At 40.4% G+C, this 24,638-nt stretch overlaps 1 protein-coding gene across 7 annotated transcripts in view; it reads left to right on the top strand.

Annotated features, from left to right (window-relative positions):
• Positions 1–24,638, top strand: part of Gpm6b (glycoprotein M6B) — a 151,158-nt gene that overhangs the window by 96,071 nt on the left and 30,449 nt on the right. Inside the window, exons 1-2 of one of the 7 annotated variants that reach the window (XM_021655609.2) lie at positions 10,583–11,018; positions 18,256–18,375. The exons of 2 other annotated variants lie outside the window; for them this stretch is intronic. In XM_021655609.2, coding sequence (XP_021511284.1) covers positions 10,961–11,018; positions 18,256–18,375 — 178 coding nt within the window. In that variant the 5' untranslated portion in view covers positions 10,583–10,960. Of the gene's footprint in view, positions 1–10,582; positions 11,019–18,255; positions 18,376–24,638 lie in introns of those variants that run through there. 4 more of the 7 variants (XM_021655608.2, XM_060374272.1, XM_021655611.2 and 1 more) reach the window with 4 other exon arrangements.

Here is a 24,638-nt window from a genome sequence, read left to right as displayed (position 1 = left end):
CTACTTCTCATGGAGGGGTCCTAGGTCTCCTCAAAAGCCTGTGCTGTTGCATTTGTTCACTTAGTCTTATGGTGTGGTTTATTAGAAGAGTTTTATTTAAAAGGTAAATTGTCCAGTTGTGGTGCATGCCTTCAAACCCAGCACTCTAGAGGCAAAGAAAGGTGGATCTCTGTGAGTTTGAAGCCAGCTTGGTCTACATAGTGAGTTCCAGTACAGCTAGGGCTACATAAAGAAACCCTGTCTTGAAAGAACAAAACAAAACAAAACAAAACAAACAAAGATAAGTTGATACTATAGAATATTGATTTCCAAAGATTTATATTGTCTTCTCTACTATGCTCTGCTTCGGCCCAACAGGGTTTTATTTTTGAAAAGTATTTTGTAGAAATACATGAAACCTGTTTTGTGAAAAGATGTATATTTTGGGAAAAATTATCTTTACCAGCATATACTTTGCAGATTTGGTATTTGTGTCTCATTATAAGAGAATATTTACAAACTATACATCAGATAAAAACAAGAGCATTTGGGTGTGGTCAAGAGAATTGAACTCTCTCATCCTGTCCTGTCTTGATTACAGACTGAGAAAGGAGAGAAGAAGCTAGATGCTCCTAAGTTTTCTTTCCCACTTTGGAATCCTTTGAACAGCACATTTGTTTAAAATAAGATCAGAAGACTTGAACAAAATTCTTCTAGTTTTTCATGAAGCACTTCCAGATTGATTCCTGTGTCTCTATTTCACTCAAGCAGGTGGTACATTGAAGGTCTATGGATAGCCCTGGCTATGGGTAGCTTTTCCATGTCCATGGCATGTGCAGAGGTGAGTGGTGGAGGACTAGACACTATACTCACTGGTTTGACAGCTACCATCTAGTATATTTGAATACACAGTCCCTATTCTGATACCACTGCAGTTTATAACTGACACTGCCAACATCAAGCTACCCTCCCCAAAACATGTGATGTGATTTTGACAAATGCTTGAAGTCAACCCAGATGTTAGTGTCTGCTTTACCTCATAATCCTATTGTTGTAAATGTGGATGTTGACAACTTCCTAGGTTAGACCTGATAGCGAGGGCTAGCTACAAATTTCTCAGAGCTCAATGCAAACTGAAAATGTGGCCTGTTTATTCAAAGTGCAGGAAAGGGGGCTGGAAATGGTAGACTGCTTGCCTGGCATGTGCAAAGCCATAGGATTGAGCCTCAGCAGTGTATAAATTATATGTGGTGGTACATACCTGTAATCTCAGCATTCCAGGGTGGAGTACACAAAACCCTGTCTCCGAAGAAATGATTTTTAAGACCTTGAAATCAAAGTCATGCTCATGAAAGTGGCTGTGTTTTTATGTTCTCTGATGTAAAGAAATTCAATTGTGTTTGAAAAACAAATTGAAACTAGAGTTTTATCTAGTTTTATCTTAGATTCGCAGGTGTTGACAAGCATCACCCCTCCTCCAACTTCCAGAAACCCATTCCACCTATCTGTTAAAGAGTAAATACCGTTAGAGACACACCTTCTTGGTTTTGGTTTTTCGTTTTATGATATATGGTTTCTGTGTGTAGCCTAGGTTGTGCTGGACTTGCTTTGTAGACCAGGCTGGCCTGGAACTCACAGAGATCCACATGCCTCTGCCTCCCTGAGGGCTGGGATTACAGGCGTGTGCCACCACACCCAGCTATACCTTCTGTAATCTTGTTGCTCTATTCATATCAGCCCCACTTATTTACTTATGAGCCATTATATTCTTGGGCATCCTCCTTGGGCATTCCTTTTTAGGAATGGTTAGGGGGAAAGTTAGAACAAAGTCATAGAGAGGTGTAGGGCAGGAAGGGACTGAGGACAGAAGTGACCTAGAAATCCAATCAAGCTAAACAGGGCAGAGAAGTAAAGCCAGGCACAGTGGCTAATGCCTGTAACACTCAAGAGGCTGAGGCAGGAGGATTGTTCTGAGTGTGGCAGGTCATCTCAGACTACAGAGTGATAACATCTCTCAGAAGAAAAAAAAAAAAACCTACGTTGAAAAGTACATGCGGAGGGGGGCGATGCTCAAGGACAAGAAAAGATCTAGTAGGATTTGCAGTCACCCACTAGTCCTTCCTCAGCTTCACTCCTCCATAGGACTGTATGGCAGTAGTGGGATGAAGCATGAAAACCTTCCAAAATAGAAATAGCATTTTTGTCAGTACCAAGTAGGAGGCATGTTGAGGCTTTGCAGCATCCTGATGTATTAACAGTAGCCCAGTGGAGGATTCTCCTGCATGAGCTCTTCCCATAGCTAATGCAGTCAAGGTTCAGGCAAGGTCAGGTGACACTGGCAGGCTGGTTATGAGAGAGCTGGCTAGAACAGATGGTGGGCAAGGATGTGGCTATGAGATCCTCATGCTGTCAGGGAGGTGCACAGCTCTGGGTTCTACAGAGAGTGGGGGCAGGTAGAGTTGCTCTGGATTACCAAGTTTGGGGTTAAAAGTAGTGTAAAAGAGCGTCCTTTTTCTTCCCCCACCCTTTCTTTCTTTCTTCCTTTCTTTCTTTCTTTCTTCCTTTCTTTCTTTCTTTCTTTCTTTCTTTCTTTCTTTTCTTTTCTTTCTTTCTTTCCTTTTTTTTTGAGACAGAGTCTCAAGTATTCCAGTCTGTAGCTAAATATGACCTTGAACTTCTGATCTGCCTCCACCTCCCAAGTGATTACCATAGCTTCTTTATGAGGTGCTAGAGATTGAACTCAGGGCTTCATCTGTGCTAAGTAAGTACTCCATTAACTGAGCAATTTTCCAGCCTAGAGAGCTGTTTTGAGAAAATCTCAGATGCTGTCTCAAACAAACAAACAAACAAACAAACAAACAAACAAAAAACATAACAAAACACCAATCGTCTATCTCTTGGGGTTTTTTGTTGGTTTTTTTGTTTTGTTTTGTTTTGTTTTGTTTTGTTTTGTTTTTGTTTTTTATTAGGTGTGATAGTCATGCCAGGATCCATAACCCTGTGTACAGAAATATCTCCCCCCTGCCCCTCTCCCTTCCTCCCTCTCTCCCTCTCTTCAACCCACTGGGAACTCTGACATCCTAAAAATTTAAGCTCTACTAATATCCTTAAGAAACTCAGACTTGGAGCAAGCTGCCTACCTTAATAAGACCAAGATACCCTTTGCTATGTCATCTATTGGGACTGTTTGTCCCTCCTAAGATTGTGACATGGATGCCATCAGGTAATAAATGTACCTTTTCCACACAGGACAGACTGTACCAGTAACCTGCCAGTCGACCACGTCTTTTGAGTGTTTGGGGTTTTGGCATTGGATAGATATCCATTTTCCTCTATTTCCTCTGTCCTACCTTCCATGTTAGGAGAGCTGTCCTAGCTTGCCCTCTGTAGCTGATGCCTACCCTCCTGTCCTTTTGATTCGTTGTCATGTATCCACCTCCACTTACATGTTAATCTCTTTCAATCCCAGATGCTTTTGTAGGATCCAACATTTGGCAGTCTTGCTTTTAACAGAGTTTTTCTCCTTTATCTGCTACATCTTTCTCCTGCCTTATCTCACCACATTTCTTTAGCATGTGGCCCACCCTTTCCTCCTTCCCTCACTCCCTAGTCCTCCTGTGATCCTTCTGAAAACTGGTTTCCATTCTAGTCTCTGTAATGCCACTGGCAAGGAAACTGGAATTTTCCATTCCAGTGGTCTTTGCCATATCCTCCCAGTCTGTCTGCTTTGACTATGTTACATTCCACGCTTTTCAAAATTTTCTCCTCTGTGACAGGCCCCTGTCCTGGATCTTTTCCAATAATCTTGGCCTCCTTTGAGAGTGCTTCCACGGAGGCCCCCTGAATTTAGGTGGTACTTGCATGGTGTTCTCCTCTGTGCCTTCTGCTTTGGCATCACACCCACTCCCACTATAATTTGTTCTTCCCTGCTTCCAGCACCCAATTCTTCATTTCCAAATGCGGCCTGGATGGAGCAGTTTTGCAGGCATAGCTCACATGGCTTCCACACACAGCCATCCTTCTCAGTCTCCCTCACCTGATGGAAGTTAAGTTCATATATTGTTCCCCAGGTGTCAACATGTTAAAGTCTTACCTGCCATTACCTGTGAAGATACTGTTACTTAGAAATAGTCTTTGTAGATGTAATGAAGTGGTGAAGAAAGCATAGTTGATTGGGGTAGGCCTGAACCCATTGTGATCAATGTCCTTATGAGACACACAGAGATAACATCATAGGGTGACATGTGTGGAAGTTGGGGCACAGTATCAAGGAATGAACATTAAGGACCACTGATGACTGCTGGAAGCTGACAGAAGTAAGAAAAAATCTCCCTCATGGTCCCTTCAGAGAAAATGCAGCCCTTTCCTCATCTTAGCTTTGGACTTTAGCTTCCAGAACTGTGAGAGAATAATTCTGTTGTTTAAGGTTATCATGTTTATGCTCTTTTGTCACAGTGGCTCTAGGAAGTCATTATATCCCCTGCTCTCCTTATGTTCCCTGTGGGTGTTAACAGTGCCCCCCCCCAATCTCTTGATGCTCAGTTGGTTCTTTCTGTCCCAGCTGGGTATAGAGCTTCTATCTTTTTCCCATTGGACATGGTTTCCCTGACTCTGGTCTCCTATAATGTCCATCAAATTCCCCTCTTTGTACTCTTCCAAAAGTAGCTAGTTATGTCCCAACTGCCTACATTCTTGCTACGAATTTGAATGACCTGGGGGAGATTTTAAAGATTTCGTGACACCAAACCACAAAAGCTGACTTCTAACCAGTTGCAATATCTGGAGGTGGGGTGTATAGTTAAAGCCTCACATGTGACTCCAGGCCACAGCCAGGCTTTAGCGTCATTGGCTGATAGTGTGTTATAGTATCCATAGAAAACTAGATTGAAGGCCATGGTTCTCAGCTGGGAGTGATTTTCCTCCCTCAGAAATATTCATCTAGTGAGTGGCGGCCAGGAACATTCCCAAACACCCACACATCCAGGAGAGCACCTCAGTGAAGAATGACCCCACGCTGAGTATGGCTTATGCTGACACTGAGCAACCGTGATGTGAGAGAGAGGAAGGGAGCCACAATGCTGACATTGATTTTGAGATAGATGTGGCCCACCCTACTTAGAAAAATGCACACATCACTTCACAATTCCTTCTGTGCTGAGTCCATTCCTCAGCTGGGAATGTGGTAACTGCCTGCGTTGCACCTGTTGCTATCATGTCTTGCCCTAGTCTGTGCCTGCCAAACTTATTCTTACTCTCTGATTGAACATTTGGATCTGTGGAGGTTTTGTTTGTTTGTATATTTGTTTGTTTGCTGAGTGGTGAACAGAAAAGCTGGGCACACCTCAGGCTGGTTGCTGCCAAACTCAACAATTGCTGTTTTGGCAGCTTCTGAATCTTCTAATGAGGTTACTGCCTGGCATTAAGTAAACAGCTGATGCGGCTGGAAAGTAAGGGGGAAAAAAACAGAAAAACTCCTTCTCACAGTTGTGGACATTAGCCAAGGATCTACTTGGGAACAACCTCTGCCATTTAAAGAGGACTATGATGAATGATGGCTCATCCTTGCAGAGAGTCATAATTTTTATGGTATTAATTATCGAACCCAGGGCCTCTTGTATGCCTCTGCCACTAAGATTCATCTTCAACCAATCCAACCTTCACAATTTTAAAATGATTTTACTTTATTTTATGTTTATGGGTGTTTTGCCTGCATGCATGTCTGTGCACCTTATACATTCCTAGTACCCTCTGGGGTCAGGAAAAGGTGTCAGATCCCCGGGAACTGGAGTTACTGATGGTTGTGAGCTGTATGTAGCTGTCAGAAATCAAACTCAGGTCCTCTGGAAGAACAGCCAGTCCCTAGCTTCACCATTTTCTTTATTTTTTTCTTTTTTTTAATATTTATTTATTTGTTTATAAATTACAGTTTATTCACTTTGTGTCTCAGCTGTAGCCCCCTCCCTCCAATCCCATACTCCCTCCCTCATTTCCTCCCATGCCCCTCCCCAAGTCCACTAGTAGGGGAGGTCTTCCTCGCCTTCCCTCTGACCCTAGCCTATCAGGTCTCATCAGGACTGGCTGCATTGTCTTCCCCTGTGGCCTGGTAAGGCTGCTCCCCCATTAGGGGGAGGTGATCAAAGAGCCCGCCACTGAGTTCATGTTGGAGACAGCCTCTGTTCCCATTACTAATGAACCCACTTGGAGACAGAGCTGTCATGGGCTACATCCATGCAGAGGTTTTAGGTTATCTCCATGCATGGTCCTTGGTTGTAGTATCAGTCTCAGAAAAAGCCCCTGGGCCCAGATTTTTTGGTTCTCTTGGTCTCCTTGTGGAGCTCCTGTCCCCACCAGGTCTTTTTATCTCCCCCTTCTTTCATAAGATTCCCTGCACTCCGCCCAAAGTTTGGCTATGAGTCTCAGCATTTGCTTTGATACCGTGCTGGGTAGAGTCTTTCAGAGGCCCTCTGTGGAAGGCTCCTGTGCTGGTCCCTGGTACGAGGTGGCAGAATGGTTAAAGAGTATTGTTCATAAACATCATCTGATTTGATCTATGCTTTCAGCTCAATATAAAGTGTCATTTCCTCCAAATATAGCATATATATAGACATAGAGGAAAGACATCAGGAAGGAAAAAAAACAAGTGATGATTCCAAAGGCATTTTCCAAAACTAGTATTGGATGAAAAGTTAGAAATCCAATTATTTCATGTATATTTTAATGACATTTTTTACTTATTCTGTGTTTTGTAGGCTCGCATGTGCATAGCACACATGTGGAGGTCAGAGGATAATTTTCTCTCCTTTCACCATGTGGGTCCCCGGGATCCAACTCAGATTGTTAGAATCAGCAGCAAGAGCACTGACCTAATGCACCAGCCCTCTTTTGCTTTGTTTATGTGGTGGAGGGGGTGTGGTCACACTGGTAGCTGAGGCTGGCTAAGAACTTACTGTATAGGACAAGCTGGCCTCAAGCTCTTTGAAATCCTTCTGGCTAAAAAATAAATTAAAAAAAATAGAAATCTGATGATCATGTATGACAAAGGCCTTACCAAATTGATAAAAACAATTAATACAGTCTAGTTATGGCTAATCATATTCTAAATTTCTAGCACTGTTCTATTTTTCTTGTATGCATTTCTTACATTTATATAGCATTTCCTTTAAGGGACAATGATGAAGGATTATGGCAGGGTGTGTTTCTTGTAGCATAAATGTTTTATGAGCTAAGAAGTCTTGTAGAGGAATTCTCATTTAGAATGAATTTGAAAAAAGTCTATTCCTGGTGGTTTTTTACTCCAGTCATCTTGAGCCTTGTTCCTCAAACAACCCAACAAACAAAAACTCCAAAATAAAATTCCAGAAAGTTGGGAGGGGGGAGGCAATTGGCAAAATTGTTTTTGGCCGTATAGTTAAAGCTAAGCATAGGTAGAGCACTGTGCAACCTGATAAATTTTCAGATGAACAACCATGCTCACATATCACAGAAAAAAAGACTTAGTTCCTACTTAAGTAATCTTCTTCTGTTCATCTTTTGATATCACCAAGAAAAGGCACTGTGGCTTGCTTATGGCCATACTTATAGACATTAGGACATGGGAGACTCTTCCAAGCATATGCATGTTTACTGAGTTCTCTGGGATGCTCTAGCAGATGTACAGATGGATGATACAAGGTCTGTGAAACTGTGCTTCTTTTCCAGCAATACCAGCAATTTCATAAGATTCGATCTAATACATTTATTTTCTCTCCACATTTCTGCATCGGCTTTCAGAAGTGTCTGAACCGTCTTACAACACAGGGCTCAAAGAAGTATTTTCAGCTCAGGGAACCATTTCCATTTCTGTTCATTCTATATATTCAGCTTTTTGGCAAAAAAAAAAAATAAAATGGATGCATTCCTCAAAAATATTTTAAGCATGTATTCTGTTTTTCTTTTTGACAGGTCCTCTATTGCTTCTTTCTATTCTTTCTGAATCACATGGTTTATCATAAACATCTGTGAGATGTTGAAGCTGCTTATGAACTGGTACAATGGCAATTTTCAGAAGTGTTGCCATAAATCATAGTCTTAACATAAGTAAAGTTATGAATAAGGTAAAAATAATAAATTGCTCATTTACTTGTGTTTTTTCAAAGTAAAACTAAAATAACATTTTATCTGGTGGTTTTGATTTGTCACTATAATGTAGAACAACAGCTGTTTAAGGAAATTGAGAATGCCTTTTATGTTTTGCATTTCACTTGTGTTGGTATTAAAATAATGTTCCTACCCAGGTTCAGTAGTGGATGCCACACTATCGCCAGACCTTGTCTCTTACATAAATAAACTAATTTGTGTAATGGGAAAGCCAAAGAAATTAGGCTCCTCTGATAGTTCTATAATTAAATGACTTTGTTAGACACTTTATAAAAAAACCTAAACACAATTATAATTTTAATTTTTAAATTAAATTCATTTATTTCATTATGTATACATACATGTGTCATATCAGAGGATAACTGTGGAAGTCGGTTCTCTCCTATCATATGAGTCCTGAGGATCAAGCTCAGGTCATGCTTGGCAGCAAAAGCCATCTTACCAATGCACAAGTAAAAGTTTTGTACCTTCCTGTTTGAATGAAGCTAAGTTGCTCTTACACAACATGTTTTAAATTGTCCCATTACGGCATACTGTAAATTTTCCCACGGAGGTAGTTACATATCACACACACACACATACACACACACACACACACACACACACACACCTTCCCCCCCCCAAAAGCTGAAGTTTTAGGTGGTGCATTCCCAGTTCCTTCACCAGTAGACAATAAAATTGGCTCAAATCGTTTTTTCAATAGAATAACTGCCTGTGGGAGTGGTCTTCTGGGACAATGGGTAAAGTGGAAAGTGAGATGGAAAATTAAAAGAAAGGATTGAAGCAGGCCAAACTGGTTTTCAAAATCTTTTCTTGTTTAACACAGCAGAAATGTTGGATGTAAATGGGCATGAGAGATTATCTAAAAACCAAAGCATTAAAAGATCAGGCTGTTAAATGATATTGATTTGGGATCATCCCACATTGTTTTGAGGTATTGTGCAAAAACCTCATAAAACTTTGTAGAATGTTTTGAGGAGATGTGGTTTTCAACTTGCCTTAAAAAAAGTGTGTGTGTGTGTGTGTGTGTGTGTGTGTGTGTGTGTGTGTTCAAATGCTCAAATCTGGAGGTCAGAGGACAACTTGCAGTGATCAATTGTCTTCTTTTACCACGTGGATCTGGAAATGGAGCCCTAGTGGTCAGAGCTTTCAGCAGATGATTTTACCTGCTGAGCCATTTCACTGGCCCTCCAACTTGTTTTTAATGTCAAGTCACAGTGTGGGTGTCAAGCAGATTATGGTGAGTCCAGGAATCCTTTATCCTACGGTTAACAATAGTTATCTCTGTACGTGACTTCAGTTTCTAGAATATTTCCAATAGGAACAATAAAGGTGAGTGGTCTAAAATGCAATTATCAAAAGTCTCTGAAACTGGTGATGCTTGAAAAATAAGGCTCATAATCACAGTAAAAAATGTAAATATTTACTATGAGTTAAGAACAATTGTACAAAAGAGCGTGTGAAATCCGCCATCAGAATATTTGGAATCCCTGAAGCCAGATGTTTAGAGTAGTCTTTAAAAGTACCTTCTATTCCTTAGTGAGGGGAACCTGGGCTGTATCTGACATGGATTCAGTGGCTACCTCTTTGATTACCTCCCCCTGAGGGGGGAGCAGCCTTACCAGGCCACAGAGGAAGACAATGCAGCCACTCCTGATGAGACCTGATAGGCTAGGGTCAGATGGAAAGGGAAAAAGACCTCCCCTATCAGTGGACTGGGGGAGGGACATGAAAGGAGAAGAGCAAAGAAGGGTGGGATTGGGAGGGGAGGAGAGAGGGGGCTACAGCTGGAATACAAAGCTAATAAATTGTAATATATATATTTATATATATATATTTATATAAATTACCTTGTAACAATTTTGACTGAGGACTTCTAATGAATAAAACTCCATGCAGATGTAATCACATCCTATCAAAAAAAATTAAAACTTTTGATTTGTATATTAGAAACCAAAATATCAGCTAGATGTACTTTTGATGTACTGATTGTTGAATAAGCATGGGACCCTTTTTTAGAAATTGAGTTTGAGCTAAAATTTTTCATATATTAATATAAAGAAGTCGATTCTAATACTGAATTGCTATGTTGACGTTGTTACATTTATTTGAAATTTTTTCCCTCTTAAATGCCTTTATTCTCTTGTCTTTAGTATTTTTTTAAAGTCAGCCTGTCTAGAGATGTGTAAAATAGAGTATTAAAAGAAAAAAAAAAAGACAGCAAGTGTACATCTTTTAAATATACTTTTTCCAGGGCTTGAGGATAAATAGAATAAACAAAACCGGAGCTCCGAAAAGGAGAGGCATAGAAAAACGGGCATTTTCCTGAGAGATAACATAGTGTGGCCTCACCAAGTCACGTGGTGGGAGGGGGCTCTTTTCTTTCTCCTCCACATACCTTCCTCTGATGTCAGAAGTCTATTATTTCCTGGGAGAACTAATTAGTATTCATTGGGTTGCAGTTGGCAAGAAGAAAGAAGGGAGGAGAGAGAGAGAGATCTGAAGAGAGACAGGAAGGAGGAAGAGCTTGGTGGGGGAGCAGGATCTTCCCGGGGTGCACTGGAAGTGGGGGCACAGAGTGGCTGTTTTATAACTGGGATCCTCAGTGACGTGTGGTCGCCTGCTCCTTGGCAGCTTTCTTTATGGACCAGTAGGCAGAGCGAAATTGACGCTGACAAGACTTTCGCATCTTGGAAGGCACTGTGATCTACTGTAGTGAAGAACAGAGCCTCTCAATCAGGCGGATGTAAATAGGAGAGACGGAGGGGAGTCCAAAAGAAAAGAAAGAGGAGGGGGAAAAGTGTGTGTTGGGAGGAAGCAGGGAAAAGCATTTTTGGTGGATGGTATGAAGCCAGCCATGGAAACTGCAGAGGAAAATACTGAACAAAGCCAAGAGAGAAAAGGTACCCAGCGCTCTGACAATAGCCTGTTTTAAAGCTTTTCGCTGAGGGTTCTTGAAAGGGGTTAGCCAGGTTTTGTCTCTTGTAAAAGGGCTCTAAAATAACCCCCGGTGGTGTGGTCTTGTTTGGGGTGGGTTTTTCTTTATACTGGGGTCTAATGTTAAATTAATAGTGTAGCTTCTCTTCTATTGCTGCCGCAAGTATTTCATTGTAACAAGGTATTTCATAGAAGGATGTCTGTGTAGTTTGTCACCTTGGCCTGCTAGATGAGGAAAACTGTCTCCTTTTTTTGTGTTTTTTACTAAAATAATCATAACTTAGGTCCTGTGTTCTGCATGCTATATTCGTGGATTAGGGGATGCATTATTCTGTACTAATGCTGAGGAGAAACTGGAGGGACAAGGAGGCTAAATATGCTTTGATTCCAATAATACTGAAGTGATTTAGATATGCTCTAATTTTCTTATTCTAACATGATTGTTCTTTCCATGTATCAGACTAAGGCATGCAATGATTATTTATAGGGAGAGCATGAGAGGGGACATCAGCTTTGTCCTCCAGCACTGATAGGAAGGAAGAGATCTTTTGCTAATTATGACTTGAAGGTTTGGGGGAGAAAAACTGTCCAAGGACTCCATCCTTAAAGGAAGTCTCAGACTATGTCGCAATTTTGATAGTCAGACTTTGGAGAAATTGGTTGTTATTGCGCCAAGAAAATGGCAGAAAAGAAATGCTCTGCCTCTGAGGTCAAGTTTGATGCCCCATAGAAACAGTTCAGCCACTGTTAGGTTAACGGCATCTCGCTGCACTGTAATTGATCTCTTCACTCCAAGATAGAAACTGTCATAAAATGCACAAACATATTTTATAACTGAACTGGCTCAGTTGAAAGAAAAAAACATGTTATGCTAAGGTTCTTTCTCATGGTTTTTACACTCAGTGGCAGTCACTAAATAATAGTAATTCTTAAGCCACGTTTTCTTTATGAATATGTGGATTGAGCCATATGAAATTGCTGCTGTCAACCATTTTAAACATGAAAAACACATCTATATGTAAATCAGCTTCACAGCACATCAGGGTAAGGGCTGCTTACTTTCATATAGAATTTTTTTCTACCTCTGTTAACATTAACATCCCATCCTAAACAGATCAATTTAATTTTTAAAATGTATTTTTAGAAGCATGATACAATGCACAGATTTGCCACTTAACCACTTTTAAACATAGAATTCAGGGCAACAAGTACATAGCAATTTAATTTGAAAGTTGGTACTTTAGTTCAATCCCTGTATAGAGCCTACCTCTCCCCTAACAAAAGACACCCTGTCTTTTCTTGCATGTGATTTTTTTCTCTCTTTTTTTTTTTCCTAATCTATGTGAATGGTCAAATAGCAATAAGAGAAACTCTTGGGAATATTTATCAAGTTTCATTTCTGTCACAATTAGGTACTAAGTTGATTGCATGTGTGATAATGTACTAGCATCCTGGAGGAAATGTATCACAGTTTATAATATCTTTCCTAAAAAGTATGATTTTGCTTTATGCATACTTGTTATAAGTATCGTATTTGCCTGTTGCAGGTAAAACCACTGTGGCCTCTGCAAGACCATCTAGGTCTGCAGAAACATAGCTTTTGTTTTTCTCTCAAAAACGGAAGACATAAAATTTTTACTACACAATTGTGTGGCTTTTTCTCATTTCATCTTATAGACTGCCATTATTTTACATTATCTACATATTTAATGGCAGGTCTACAGGTTGCTTCTACATCTCCAGTATATGAAAACTAACTAGCTGTCAACATAGAGGTAAAATTAGAGACAAAATAGCATATTTAGGGAAACTTTAAAGATGACCAGGATTCATAAATACTAGTTGTTAAATAATTCCAAACTGACAAGCTACTAAGCTAAGGTTGCATGTATGATACATGTTTAGATACGAATCCAGGTCAGGAAATTTATTCTCAAGCTACAACAACAAGGACTGGGATCACCGTGTGGACACTTTCCAACCCCAAATCATTCTGGAAGATGGCTTGTGTATGCATCTTCACTTGGATGACCAAGTTTATATGCTAGCTGAACAAAGTGCAAACTCCCACACGTATCTTTGTTATTCCCTAGTTCTCTGACCCATTGTCATAAAGCAGTAGCCACGAATGAGCCTGTGTGCTCAGCACTTCTATATCCCTTCACATGTAATGTTAAACACATAAAACCTATGCTTATCTCATTGACATTAACATTTACAAATTTACCAATATTCTTATAAAATGAATTGTATGATTTTTGGAGCTTGGAGAATCTTTTTTTTCTTTGTCTTCTTTTTCTTCTTCTTGAAAGACTTCTTAGTTCCAAAATGTAATACTCTACATTTTTGTTACTTCACAGAGGTTTGTATGCATATATGTGATTCCCTATTCCCCACTGGTTTTCAGTTGGTGGTGGCAGAGGCAATGTCTGTCTGTTAATTAGAGGAGTTTTTGCCCAGTGGCTAGCACCCAACAGCTTGTGAATGAAAAGCTTTGGATAAGTATTACAGTGTCTATGATGAATGTAAATTAAACTAGGATTTATAAACTGACCTCAGCTTTTCTGGTTGGTGTCTGTTCCCAGAGGGAGTTTGCATAGGGCAACACATCAGAGTTATTGCAATTCACTAACTGCCACCAAGAGGTCTGTTTCTTTAGAAACTCAATCAGAATTGCTTTGTTGGTATTTCAGACAAAAATAATCCAAGTATTAACAAAAGGAAAAGTGCTTGTATTTTTGCAGTTCTTTCATCGTGGAATGCTGCTGAGTAACCAAAATTCACACAAAGTGTCCAGGGATAGACAGAGATTTACTTTTGGTTTTTGCTTTTTAAGGAAAGCAAGCAGGTTTTCTCGGATGAGTGTAGCAAATGCAAAATTATTACAAGTGACAGTTTTTTAAATAAGAGCATGGAATTAAATAGGCATAATTGAGTAAACAAATTCAGCAAAGATGGAATGAGCAGAGAAAATGAATAAAGCAATTAAAGGAAGTGGATGATGGCTCTGCTAATCAAAAGATGGAAAGCTGGGTTTCCATTTGTTTCTGTCGAGTATCACTTAGCATCGCTTCATTTGTGAAAACAGATGCACCTAGGATTGCTGAAAGCATGTCATTAGGGGGTAGAAAACAATTGAATCCTTAACAATCATGAAGCACTGTTATGGAAGGGACAGTATCTGTGATAAAGATTATTTTATTACATGTAGGAAATTGGAATCTCCCAGAATAATTATAAGCAGGCTAGTTCAGTTCCTGTAAATCATTGCTGAAATCAATTCTGGAGTCCAAGTATCAAATTAAGTTTCTAGCCACGTTGAAAGAGAGAACTGTGGTAAATTGGAAATAATGTTTGACTGAAAATAAATTGGAAGGCAGAGTTAGAATACAAGATGAATTTGAATCAGTGGCTTGTTTACAATACCAGCAGGTTCGTTGTGATCTTTCTGCTTTTTAAAAAATGTAGCAAAACATGTGCATGTTGATTCTCCATTTTTTTTTGTTTAGGGGGGGAAAGCACTCCTCTGGAACATTTAACATATTATATTATTTTGAAGGAATCAGAATCATGGCAATCTTACAGATATTTACCAACTTGTTTATATGAAAGTGGCACAGGAAAAGTTTTAGATGCAGTTATTCTTTGTAAGAGTTTACCAAGGTGAACATCTGAAGTGATGATGCCTGGGGAATAGGCTGTAGCAAAAAGTAGCTGGCCAGATGGTAGGGGAATTATGTGATAGGTATGACATGGCATTCTGTGATCGTTTTGCAGGGGGGTGGGGAGAGGTTTTTTTTTTTGTTTGTTTGTTTCGTTTTGTTTTGTTTTGTTTTGTTTTTAAGAAAATTTAAATGTGGAAAAAGATCTGAGTGAGTTGGTACCTGTTCCCTTTCTGTTATCAGTTCCATGCACACACTTTTCATGACTTGGTCATGTTATTTCATTAGACAAACAAAAAAGAAGAGAGCCATTTTCTCGGTAATTCACATTTGTCTTCATTGAAATTGAGCATAAACCTCCTGGCAGTAGGTTATAAGATCGTGTTTTTCTGGCACTTGGAAATGCAGGTCACTTTAGGGTAAGAAATCGTAGTGACACCATTTCTTATTCTTGTGGCATCCAACGACGTGCAGAACAGCCAGTGTCTGCATCATGTCCACTCCTCTTCAACGGAACTGGTGATTAATTGGATTATTCCAAAGACGCCCTTTCCTTTTCTTCCCCCATAGATCAAATACACATACACACGAGCTAATTGGCCCAGAGAAGGGGTGGCCATGGGGTGGAGGAAGAATGGGACATACACTGGCTTTTGAGACAGAGAGGCTCCACTCCTAGTTTTACAAGTGTGCTTTGTTACTTACAGTTTGTTGGTCATTAATTCATTTAATAATATGCTCCTTTGAAATGTCATCCTTCCTCCCTTTGGAGGAGTGGTGCTATTTGAGCATCATTAGAAGTAGTATCATATGAGTTGTAACCATATTGTGCTGTTTGGTGGCAAATAACCAACAGCAGTGGCAGAGACTTCTTGACTCCAGCCAGCTCCATGATAACTTTTCTTCAGAAAGTGAACGAAAGGAAACAAGAGAATTCCTTGTTGTATAGGCTGATTTTATTAATTCAACTAGCCACTTTGCATAACAAGCCCTACCTGCCACTTGATGCCGGGACACAGTACACTTTTTCTATCAATGGCCAGGTGGCACATACTTTACCCTTCCAGGCCACTGATTTTTGCTGTGTCTGCTCACTTCTGCCATCCTAGCATGAAGAAGCAGTTACATATGTATGTTCACAAGGGCATGTGACAGCATTCTAGTCAGACATTATTTACCAAATGAGATGGCCCGTAGCCTGTTGTGGACCCTGTTGGAACCTTAAGTCTTTTGTTTCATGTTTTAGCTAATGGCTACATACAGACGATGGATGACAAGCACAGTTTTGAAAGACCTTGTTCCGTGAATGTGGTCTTTCTCACCAGCCATACTTTTTACTTAGTTGTTCCCACTGATAATTCCTAAGTGCTGAAAATCATTCCAGGCTTGCAGTTACTTGTCTCTAAATAATATTATTGAACTAAATGAGGAATATGGAAGGGAATCTGGGCATTTTTTTGTGTTTTTTTTCCTCTCAATTTTTCATTATTTATGTCACGCCCCCTTTGATTATGATCACTCACAGTTGTACGTGTCTCCTTGAGCCACCATAGCCACTTATCTTTTGTCATCTCAGATGGAGGACTTGTAGCCTGCCTGTGTAAGGAATAGACCATATCCTCATCCTTGCCCATACCTAGAATCAGCAAGGTGTTTGACTCCTTCTAGGGACCTTGAATCCTGTCCTTGGGATTAAAGTATGTTGTGTGATGTTATAAACACTGTAAATAACTCTGTGTTTAATGGCTCTATTTAAAGTTTGGCCCAAAAGTACAGCATAGGAGTGATTTTCTTTTTCCTAAAGATTTCCTTTTGAACTCCACAAAGAGAGCAATTGAACCAAAAAATCTGGCCCAGGGATCTTTTCTGAGACTGATACTCCAACCAAGGACCATGCATGGAGATAACCTAGAACCCCTGCATAGATGTAGTCCATGGCAGTTCAGTATCCAAGTGGGTTCCATAGTGAGGAGAACAGAGGCTATCTCTGCCTCTGGAGGCGAATTTTCCAACCTCATAGCCAGACTCCCCCTTCAGGCTGTGTCCCAGGGCAAGTCTCTTCTCCTTGAACTCCATGCTTCTCTTGTCGAGACTGAATGATAATACCCTAGTGTGGTTATAGTTAGTGAAACAGCAGATCTCACGTGCATAACACTAAGGCTAACACATTGTAAGCACTCCATAAATTATAACTATCATCCTTATTGACAACCCAAACAGAAGCATCAAAAATAATTTCATGGTTTTTACTTGAGAATCTTTATTCACCCTTATTTACTTAAATTTTTGGTGTTAGACATTTAAACCAGAGTCTTATATATGCTACACAAGTGCACTGTCACTGCATTACACACTTCTAACTCTTCTTTTTCCTTTTAAATAAGACGTTTTCATCTGACCTTGAAGCCAAAAAGGTCTTCTCTAAAGCACTGCTAACAAAAGTGTTCTCACCCAGCCTCAACTCTCTTGAGGGCTTTCAGAGACTGGGGAGCAGAACTGGGATATTTCTAAGGCTTGGTGTGCCTGGATGGTGAGGATAGGCATTTGCTAGCCCCGCAGTGTGGTTATTTATCTAGTCTTCAATGACTTGAGGTGCCACGTGGAAAATTAGACCCATATCTTCTGATAGAATCATTACCCACATCAATGCCAAAGCTATTTTTTTTTAAATATTTAAGTTTTTGTAGTACCACAGAGGACATCACTCCTTTATACCTTTTAATGGAATTTATAGTCATGGACAGTCCATAGTGACAATTTTAGTTTCTTAAGAACCTCAGGATTAGAATTTCATTAATAGTGATTGGAAGCCTATATTCTATACCAGACAAATTGAAAAGTAGTGTTGTTGCTTCTGTAATCCACTAAGAAGTGGGAAATATGTTACCAGATAGAAACCTGAGTCCCTGGGCGGCTACTTGTTGCCATTTGAATAAACAATCCCTTCTCTATGACACTAAAATATTATTGAAATAGGATTCAATTCAGAATATTCTGAACTCTGTTCTGAGACAAAGATGAAGTGACAGAGACCACTTCAGGTATCAATGGGAAGATGAGAGTTTCATCCTGAACTCAACAGGCCACAGAATAATTTGCCAGAGTTCTAGAATGGAAATTGAGTGCCATGATGGAAAGAAAGCCACTGTGTCCACCTTTGCCTGTACAGCTGGCAATAATTACAGTTCTCTGTCTGAAAAGGAAATAAACAGAAAAAAGCACATTATGAGAAGCTACATTTTAACCATGAATATGATCATCCCCAAATGACCATTTTAGGGGATGGGATAATACAGAAAATAGAAACAAATAAAATGTTGGTGATTTGTATAAACTTAAATTCAAAATTGGAGGACAAGAGTCCAACTGAATCTAAAATTTATCATGTCGAACTGATGAATTGGTACTGAAGGGTTGCATTTTGATGGCATTTTTTATTCCCCATTTTCCTTTACTATGTGGTAAGAGAATAAAATAGAAATGCTGATTATAGAATCTTTGCTGGAGATAGACACTGACTCTTTGCCACTGAAATTGGCAGTGAACAGCAGAGCTGAAATGGAAATTGGCAGGTACCACTGGATGTACCCAGGCTCAAAGAACCATCAGTACCGTCCTGTGCCAACCCTGGGGGACAGGGCTGGCCCCTTGAGCAGTCCAGGTAAATACAGCCTTGGGGTGAATTCCACAAGCAACTCGACTGTTATCTTGATTATGATTTATAATGGCTCTTTCAGTTTGGTGATATTTTATGTTTTGCTTGATGCATTCATTTGTTGACATGGGTGTGGGTGGAAATGGCCCTTTAATATTTTTTAATCATTTTTATTTTTCTCTCCCCCTTTCCATTCCACCCCATCTTTCTCCACCTTCTTCCCGCCTTCCCTCTCTTTCTTCAACCCACTTCCTTGTATCAAAGGAAACAGTGTACAGTGAGCTATGCCCTTGGGTTAACCACAGACTTTTAGATGTCTGAATCCTCAATGAGAGAAGGGGTCTGTACATATCCACCACAAGGCCCAGAACTGGGTCAGAGATGTCAAGGAGCCTTGTCTCTGAAAGTCTTGAGCATGTCTACATATCTCAATAGTATAGGTTTGTACCACCCTCCTTTGGTGTCAGCCTATACTTTCAAAAGACAAAGCCTGTGAAGTTAATATCAGATAGCTATGCATTGGATTCCCCACCAGTTAAGCCCTTTAGGTCTAGTTTCCATTTCCTGTGCCTGTGAAGGACACTCATCTCTGTGACCATTAGAGAGGGTAGGTCTGATCAAAATGTATTGAGTCAATTTGGAGATTTGAGATGGAGAAGACACTGAGTAGTATGAACCTCTTCATTCCCCATCCCCAAAGCCTGAATGTGTCTTAGTGTTCATCTCAATTAGCTCAATACAAAAAGGTGGTTCAAGCCATGTAAAATGTGGTACAAAGGACCAGTGGTGGGTCAGATAAACTCAACAGTAAGCTTAAAATACTGCTATCGTTTTATCTCATCCTGTGATGTCATTTCTCCCAAATTGTTTAGGGATCAACCAGAAATAACAGGCTGTGGAGGTGTCTTAATGGAAAAGGTGCTTGTTTCACAAGCAAGAAAGAGTAGTTCAAATCCTTAGCACCCATGTAAAAGCAGATGGCAGTGTGCATCTGCAATCCCAGCATGAGGGGCATAGAGACAGGTGGATGTCTGGAGCTCATATCCAATTGATGAGATCTAGGTTAAGTGAGAGGCCCTGTCTCCAAACTATAAAATAAAATAGTGGAAGGAGCAATAGAAGAAGATATCCAGCATCAACATTTAGTCTCCATATGTGTGTGTATGTGTGTGTGCATATGCACGCACATGCACACACACACCTGAAAAGAACAAAGAAACGACAGTATGGTGAATGATGCTTGAAATAGAAGTTTTGAGGGACAGTACAAAACATCTTGTTGAATGGCATGTCTTTTCTCTTTCCCTTAAGACCTAAAATGGAGCCAGGAGGTTAATTATCATGAAATCCAACTTCAGATTTAGTTCTGTGTGTTCGATCACGCATTCTATCATTCCACAGAGGACTGATAGTGAAGAAACCCCCATATGGTAGGGGGAGGGGCTCTCTCCTAGACTCTAGATTAGGCACAAACTATGCCCAAATACCTATTTTCGCTGAGAGATCCTTTATTAAGCAGGAAATAAAAGTTAAAGTGGCTGCTTTCTGACTCAGGCAGAAAAACAACAGCAAATGACCTTGGAGGTATAATTTTTAAGACGAGGAAAAGGGGAGGTCTGTGTTAGAATGGTCTAGGATGAGGTACGTGAACCAAAGGGGGCTTTTGATTGCTCGACTTTGGTAGTCATCCTCAGGAATTAATCTGGCATAAGAAAGTGTCCAAATAAAAAAAAAAATAGACCTTGATGGCTAGCTTTAGGGACATAAGCTATGGTTTACAAGGGAGAGGGAAGGGGGTAGGGCAATGCCTGCTAGAACCATTCTTGCCAGGCCCAGGCCTTCGAGGACACTTCAGATAAGGCTGCTGTTGGCTGCTGCTGCTGCTGCTGCTGCTGCTGCTGCTGCTGCTGCTGCTGCTGCTGCTGCTGCTGCTGCTGTTGCTGCTGTTGCTGCTGTTGCTCCTCTTCCCCCTCCCTTCTCCTCCTCTTTTTCTAGGCAAAGTCTCATGTACCCCAGGTTGTTCTAGAACATTTGAAGGGTGACCTTATGCTGGGATTACAGGTTTCCATCACCATACTCAGTTTATGTGGTGCTGGGGGTCCAACCCAGGGCCTCATGTATGCTACAAAAGCCTTCTCCCAGCAGAGACCTGGCCCATAGGTACTTGTTTTGCATGTGCCTATAAGGTGAGCAGGAATAGATCAAGCACTCTTTATCAGAGATCCTTCAAGGAATGTGGTGGTGAGGCATGGAATCTTGGTTTAAAAGTGGCTGTTGCCATTTGCTGTGATACAACCATACAGTGGATGCCTGTTCACCAATGAAACAGGCATGAAGTACCATTATATTTCATGACATGGATACACATTAAAGGCATGAAATGATGTGAAGTAAGCCAGACATAGAAGCCCAAGTGCTGTAAGACTCAGTTTGTGTTGAGTTTCCAGAACTGGTGACTCCTTGGAGACAGGCTTTAAAGAGAGTAGTTGCCTGAGGTTTGGGGAAGCATGGAGCAGAGATTGACTGCAGATGGACACTAAGGATCTCTTGAGGTGATGAAAATGTCTTAAAATTAGATTGTGGGAATGATTGCACAACTCTAGATTAATTCAAAACTACTGAATTGTAACATGTAAAATAGATGAGAGCCTGGCACACTGGACTCACACCCATAATCCCAGAACTTGGATGACTACCACAAATTGAAGGATAGCTTGGGCTAGTGCTATATATTAAGACCCTACCCTTTAAAAAAGTGAACGTTCTGGTTTATAAGTTATATCTGAAAGCCACTTTGTTTCTTTGTTTTAGCACACACACACATAAACATACAACAACATATAATTCAAGGGCGGAAAGAGGAAGGGAATATTGTTACCCTCCAGGAATCAGAAACTGCTGCTTTTGAGACAGGATGATGTTCATTTTAAGAATAAGTATTGGGGTTTGCAAGGTGGCTCAGTGAGTAAATGAACTTGCTACCAAGCCTGATAATCTGATTTGAATACCTGGGACCCACATGGTAGGAGAAAAGAACTTACTGACTCCTGCAACGTGTGTTTGTGTATGTATTTCTGTGTGTATAAAGCACAAAACAATTAAATAAATAAATAAACATAGTCAGATTAATGACACCAGGAGAGTTGGAAATCTTTTGAGTCATTCTGGATGCCAGACAATAAACTGTGTGGTGAAGAATAAACACTGTCATTGTCCTAGAAGAAAATGTCTGTGGCTCTAGGGGAGTTCTACAGGTATTAAGCAATTTCATAGGCGAGCACTGGAGTAAGATGTGTGTGCTTTTCATCTGACAGCTGAACCTCAGAATGTGGGGCATTTAAGCGGCAGTTTCAGTTGAAGAAAAATAAAACAGTAAGGCTTCGAAGAACTTCCTACAATTGGTTTGTTTGGGATCCCTGAGGAATATGGGTTTTTGAAGGTGATACAGTTTGTACAGGGCATGCCATCCCATTAGCAAGGTCTGGCTGCCCCTCCACTCACTCACCTTTCTTGAGAGCCTAGCTCTGCTCTGTGAAGCCCTGTTGGCCATTCAGATCAAGGTTTAGCACCAAAGAAAGTTTAGTCCCACATGAGTTTGCCATTTTGCCCTCCCTGTCCCAATTTAAAACTTACATTTTCAGGAGTTTTGAAATTCTAGGTATATGAGAGGATCATGCTGCCCATGGTATTGGTTTGCTGGTGATGTTAAAAGGAAGAATTCAAGAATTCTGGGAGCTATCAGGTTCTTGCCAGGGCAGTGGAGGGAGAGAAAAATCCTTGCACTTGATTTGAACATATTTTAAAGATCTCTTCCAAGATCCTGAGATGGTTTCTATGTGCGTATTATTTTAGCTCTTGTATGCATTCACCTCAGTCCTTGGCTTCTCAAGCACCAAATGTATGTCTGAAATCTCATCTGCTCATCTGTATGTGGAACAATGTTACTTCAGACAGTGTAAAAAATGATGGATTCGGTCACAGGAGGAGATGTCTCCTAAGGATTTTTTGGCTTCAAAATAAACACAGTTGCCACGCTGTACTTAGATTCTAAACCAGATGGTATGAGGGGAAAAAATAGAGAATTCCATATGGCTCGTGTGTCTTTTTTTTTCTATCTCTCTCTCTTTCTTTCTATATAGTTCTGTTTCTTTCCACGGGATCCCAGGAGGTACAAATACTGGCTGACCAGGAACTCTTTTCATAAGGAAAATGCCTTTCTCACCCATGCAATCACTATCAGAAACCATATTACCCCAAATTCACTGTTCCCCAACGAAAAGATCAAGGTCAATCTAATGTCTTTTGCCTTGATCCCCCCACCCCATACATGCACACACACACAAACATTCACAGGCACACACATAGAGCTTTCTTTTCTTTTCATTGTCATTTCTAAGGAAATTACATTTTTAAGACTTGATAGTTGCTCTGGCCATAGCCCAACCCCCCCGTCCCCCAGCCAGGTCTCAGACAGCTTGTACTGTCTCTCTACATAGATGAGGATGATCTTGAATTACTGATCCTCCTGCTTTTACCTTCCAAGTGCTATTACAATTTTATTTTGTTGTATTTTTATTTTGTTTTTTGTTCTTTTGAGACAGGGTCTTACTGTGTAGTCTTAGCTGTGCTGGAATTCATTATGCCAACCAGTCTGACCACAAACTCAGATCTACCTTCTTCTGCTTTCCAGGTGCTGGGATTAAAGGCATGTGTAACCATACCTGGCACTGTGACAGTTTTAAATCTTTTTTTTTTTTTTTCTTCTCAGTTGATGAAGACACACAAGTAAGAATGATGGAAGCGAAAGTTATGGATGGGGGCTTGGGGAAAAAGACACAAGTGTCTTCCATCTTCCTGAATATAATCCAGTCATGTGTCAGGGACAGTTATTTAACATATGCTAGAAGCTACCTGTCTGTGGCGTGTTTTCCTCCATCATTGCATGTTTGCTGTGTAGGTTCTGTTGGCACTTGCCTCTCTGTTCCCTAGAGTGTATGTGTGCAGCAGTTTTCTGAGTGTGTACAGCTTGAGTTGGGGAAGCTCTCATTCAATGATATACTTCTAGCCACTTGGGATTTTCTGGTTCAGTGGAGGTGAACAGGATGTGAGCATACTGTAGTTCAGATTCATACTGTTAACTCTCCATTTTCCTGGGTTCTTTTGCTTTTTATTTTTATAAAATGAAATCTATTGTGCAGCAACTATTTCCTGGCTTACTTAGTAAAAACTATAATCAGGCATCTTATATGTCCAGCAAACACTTCTTGTTTGTTTACAAGCATTCCAATTTGGGGGCACTACTCTGCCAGCACATGAGTAGAAGAGCTTTGTGTCACACTGGCCCAGCGAACACCCACTGCATCAGTGAAGTATTAGACTCCAAGGGTTCAGAACTCAAGCAGAAAAGTACATTGTGTGTGTGTGTGTGTGTGTGTGTGTGTGTGTGTGTGTGTGTGTGTAATCACCATGATGGTTTTGATAATAAAGTGAAAATCCCAGTTCTATTCAAATTCGTCTCAATTCTCCTTGTCTCTTGCTCTTGTATATGCTCCTTAGCTTACAGTAGGCAAGCAAAGAAAGTCAAGGGAAGGAGAGACTCCATTAACACTGGACGTTACTCTGGACCTGTTTGTCAGGAACAAAGTCTGGATTATTCCAGGATGAGTAATTCTCGGGCTTTTGCAACTGGCGATGTCTGATCACTTTTTCACATTATTTTCAGTGATGACTATTTCATTTTCCCTTGGCATCTTTTGGCCCTCTTAGAGGTAAGTAGACAGATATACCCTGACATGGCTGGGGAGAACACATTAGCTCCTTGAGCAGCCCCACCTCTTCAGCTTGTGTCATTTTGGTCATCCTGGTTCACTTCCAAATAAGCCACGCCCATAGCCAGTTTCTGTGTCTGTGACAAGCTGGTACTAAATGTAATGCTTCTGGTCTCAAAAAGCTGTTTAGATAGGTTGAGCCTTTCTCTGAAGTGATGCGTGATTTTATCTATCAACTCACATGAAAAGTACTTTTGCCCTAAGAAGACTAATGCCAGTGAAGAAATGTCTGCCTAGTAGGAGAAACAAGGACTGAAACTCTCTTACCTTTTGCTTTGTGATTGTTTCCTGGGGGTAATTAGTGGAAATTTATGTGGGTGTTTGTGTTACCACCCATTGTGTTTTTATAAAATTTGATGTAAATCCGCCATGTTCATTCACTTACAGGTGACCTATAGTTGCTTTCCTGTAACATAAATATCTTGTTTTGAGATGGAGGCA

The sequence above is a fragment of the Meriones unguiculatus genome, chromosome X (assembly GCF_030254825.1).
Source record: "Meriones unguiculatus strain TT.TT164.6M chromosome X, Bangor_MerUng_6.1, whole genome shotgun sequence".
NCBI classification, from domain to species: Eukaryota; Metazoa; Chordata; class Mammalia; order Rodentia; family Muridae; genus Meriones; species Meriones unguiculatus.
This window is presented reverse-complemented; position numbering and strand designations above follow the sequence as displayed.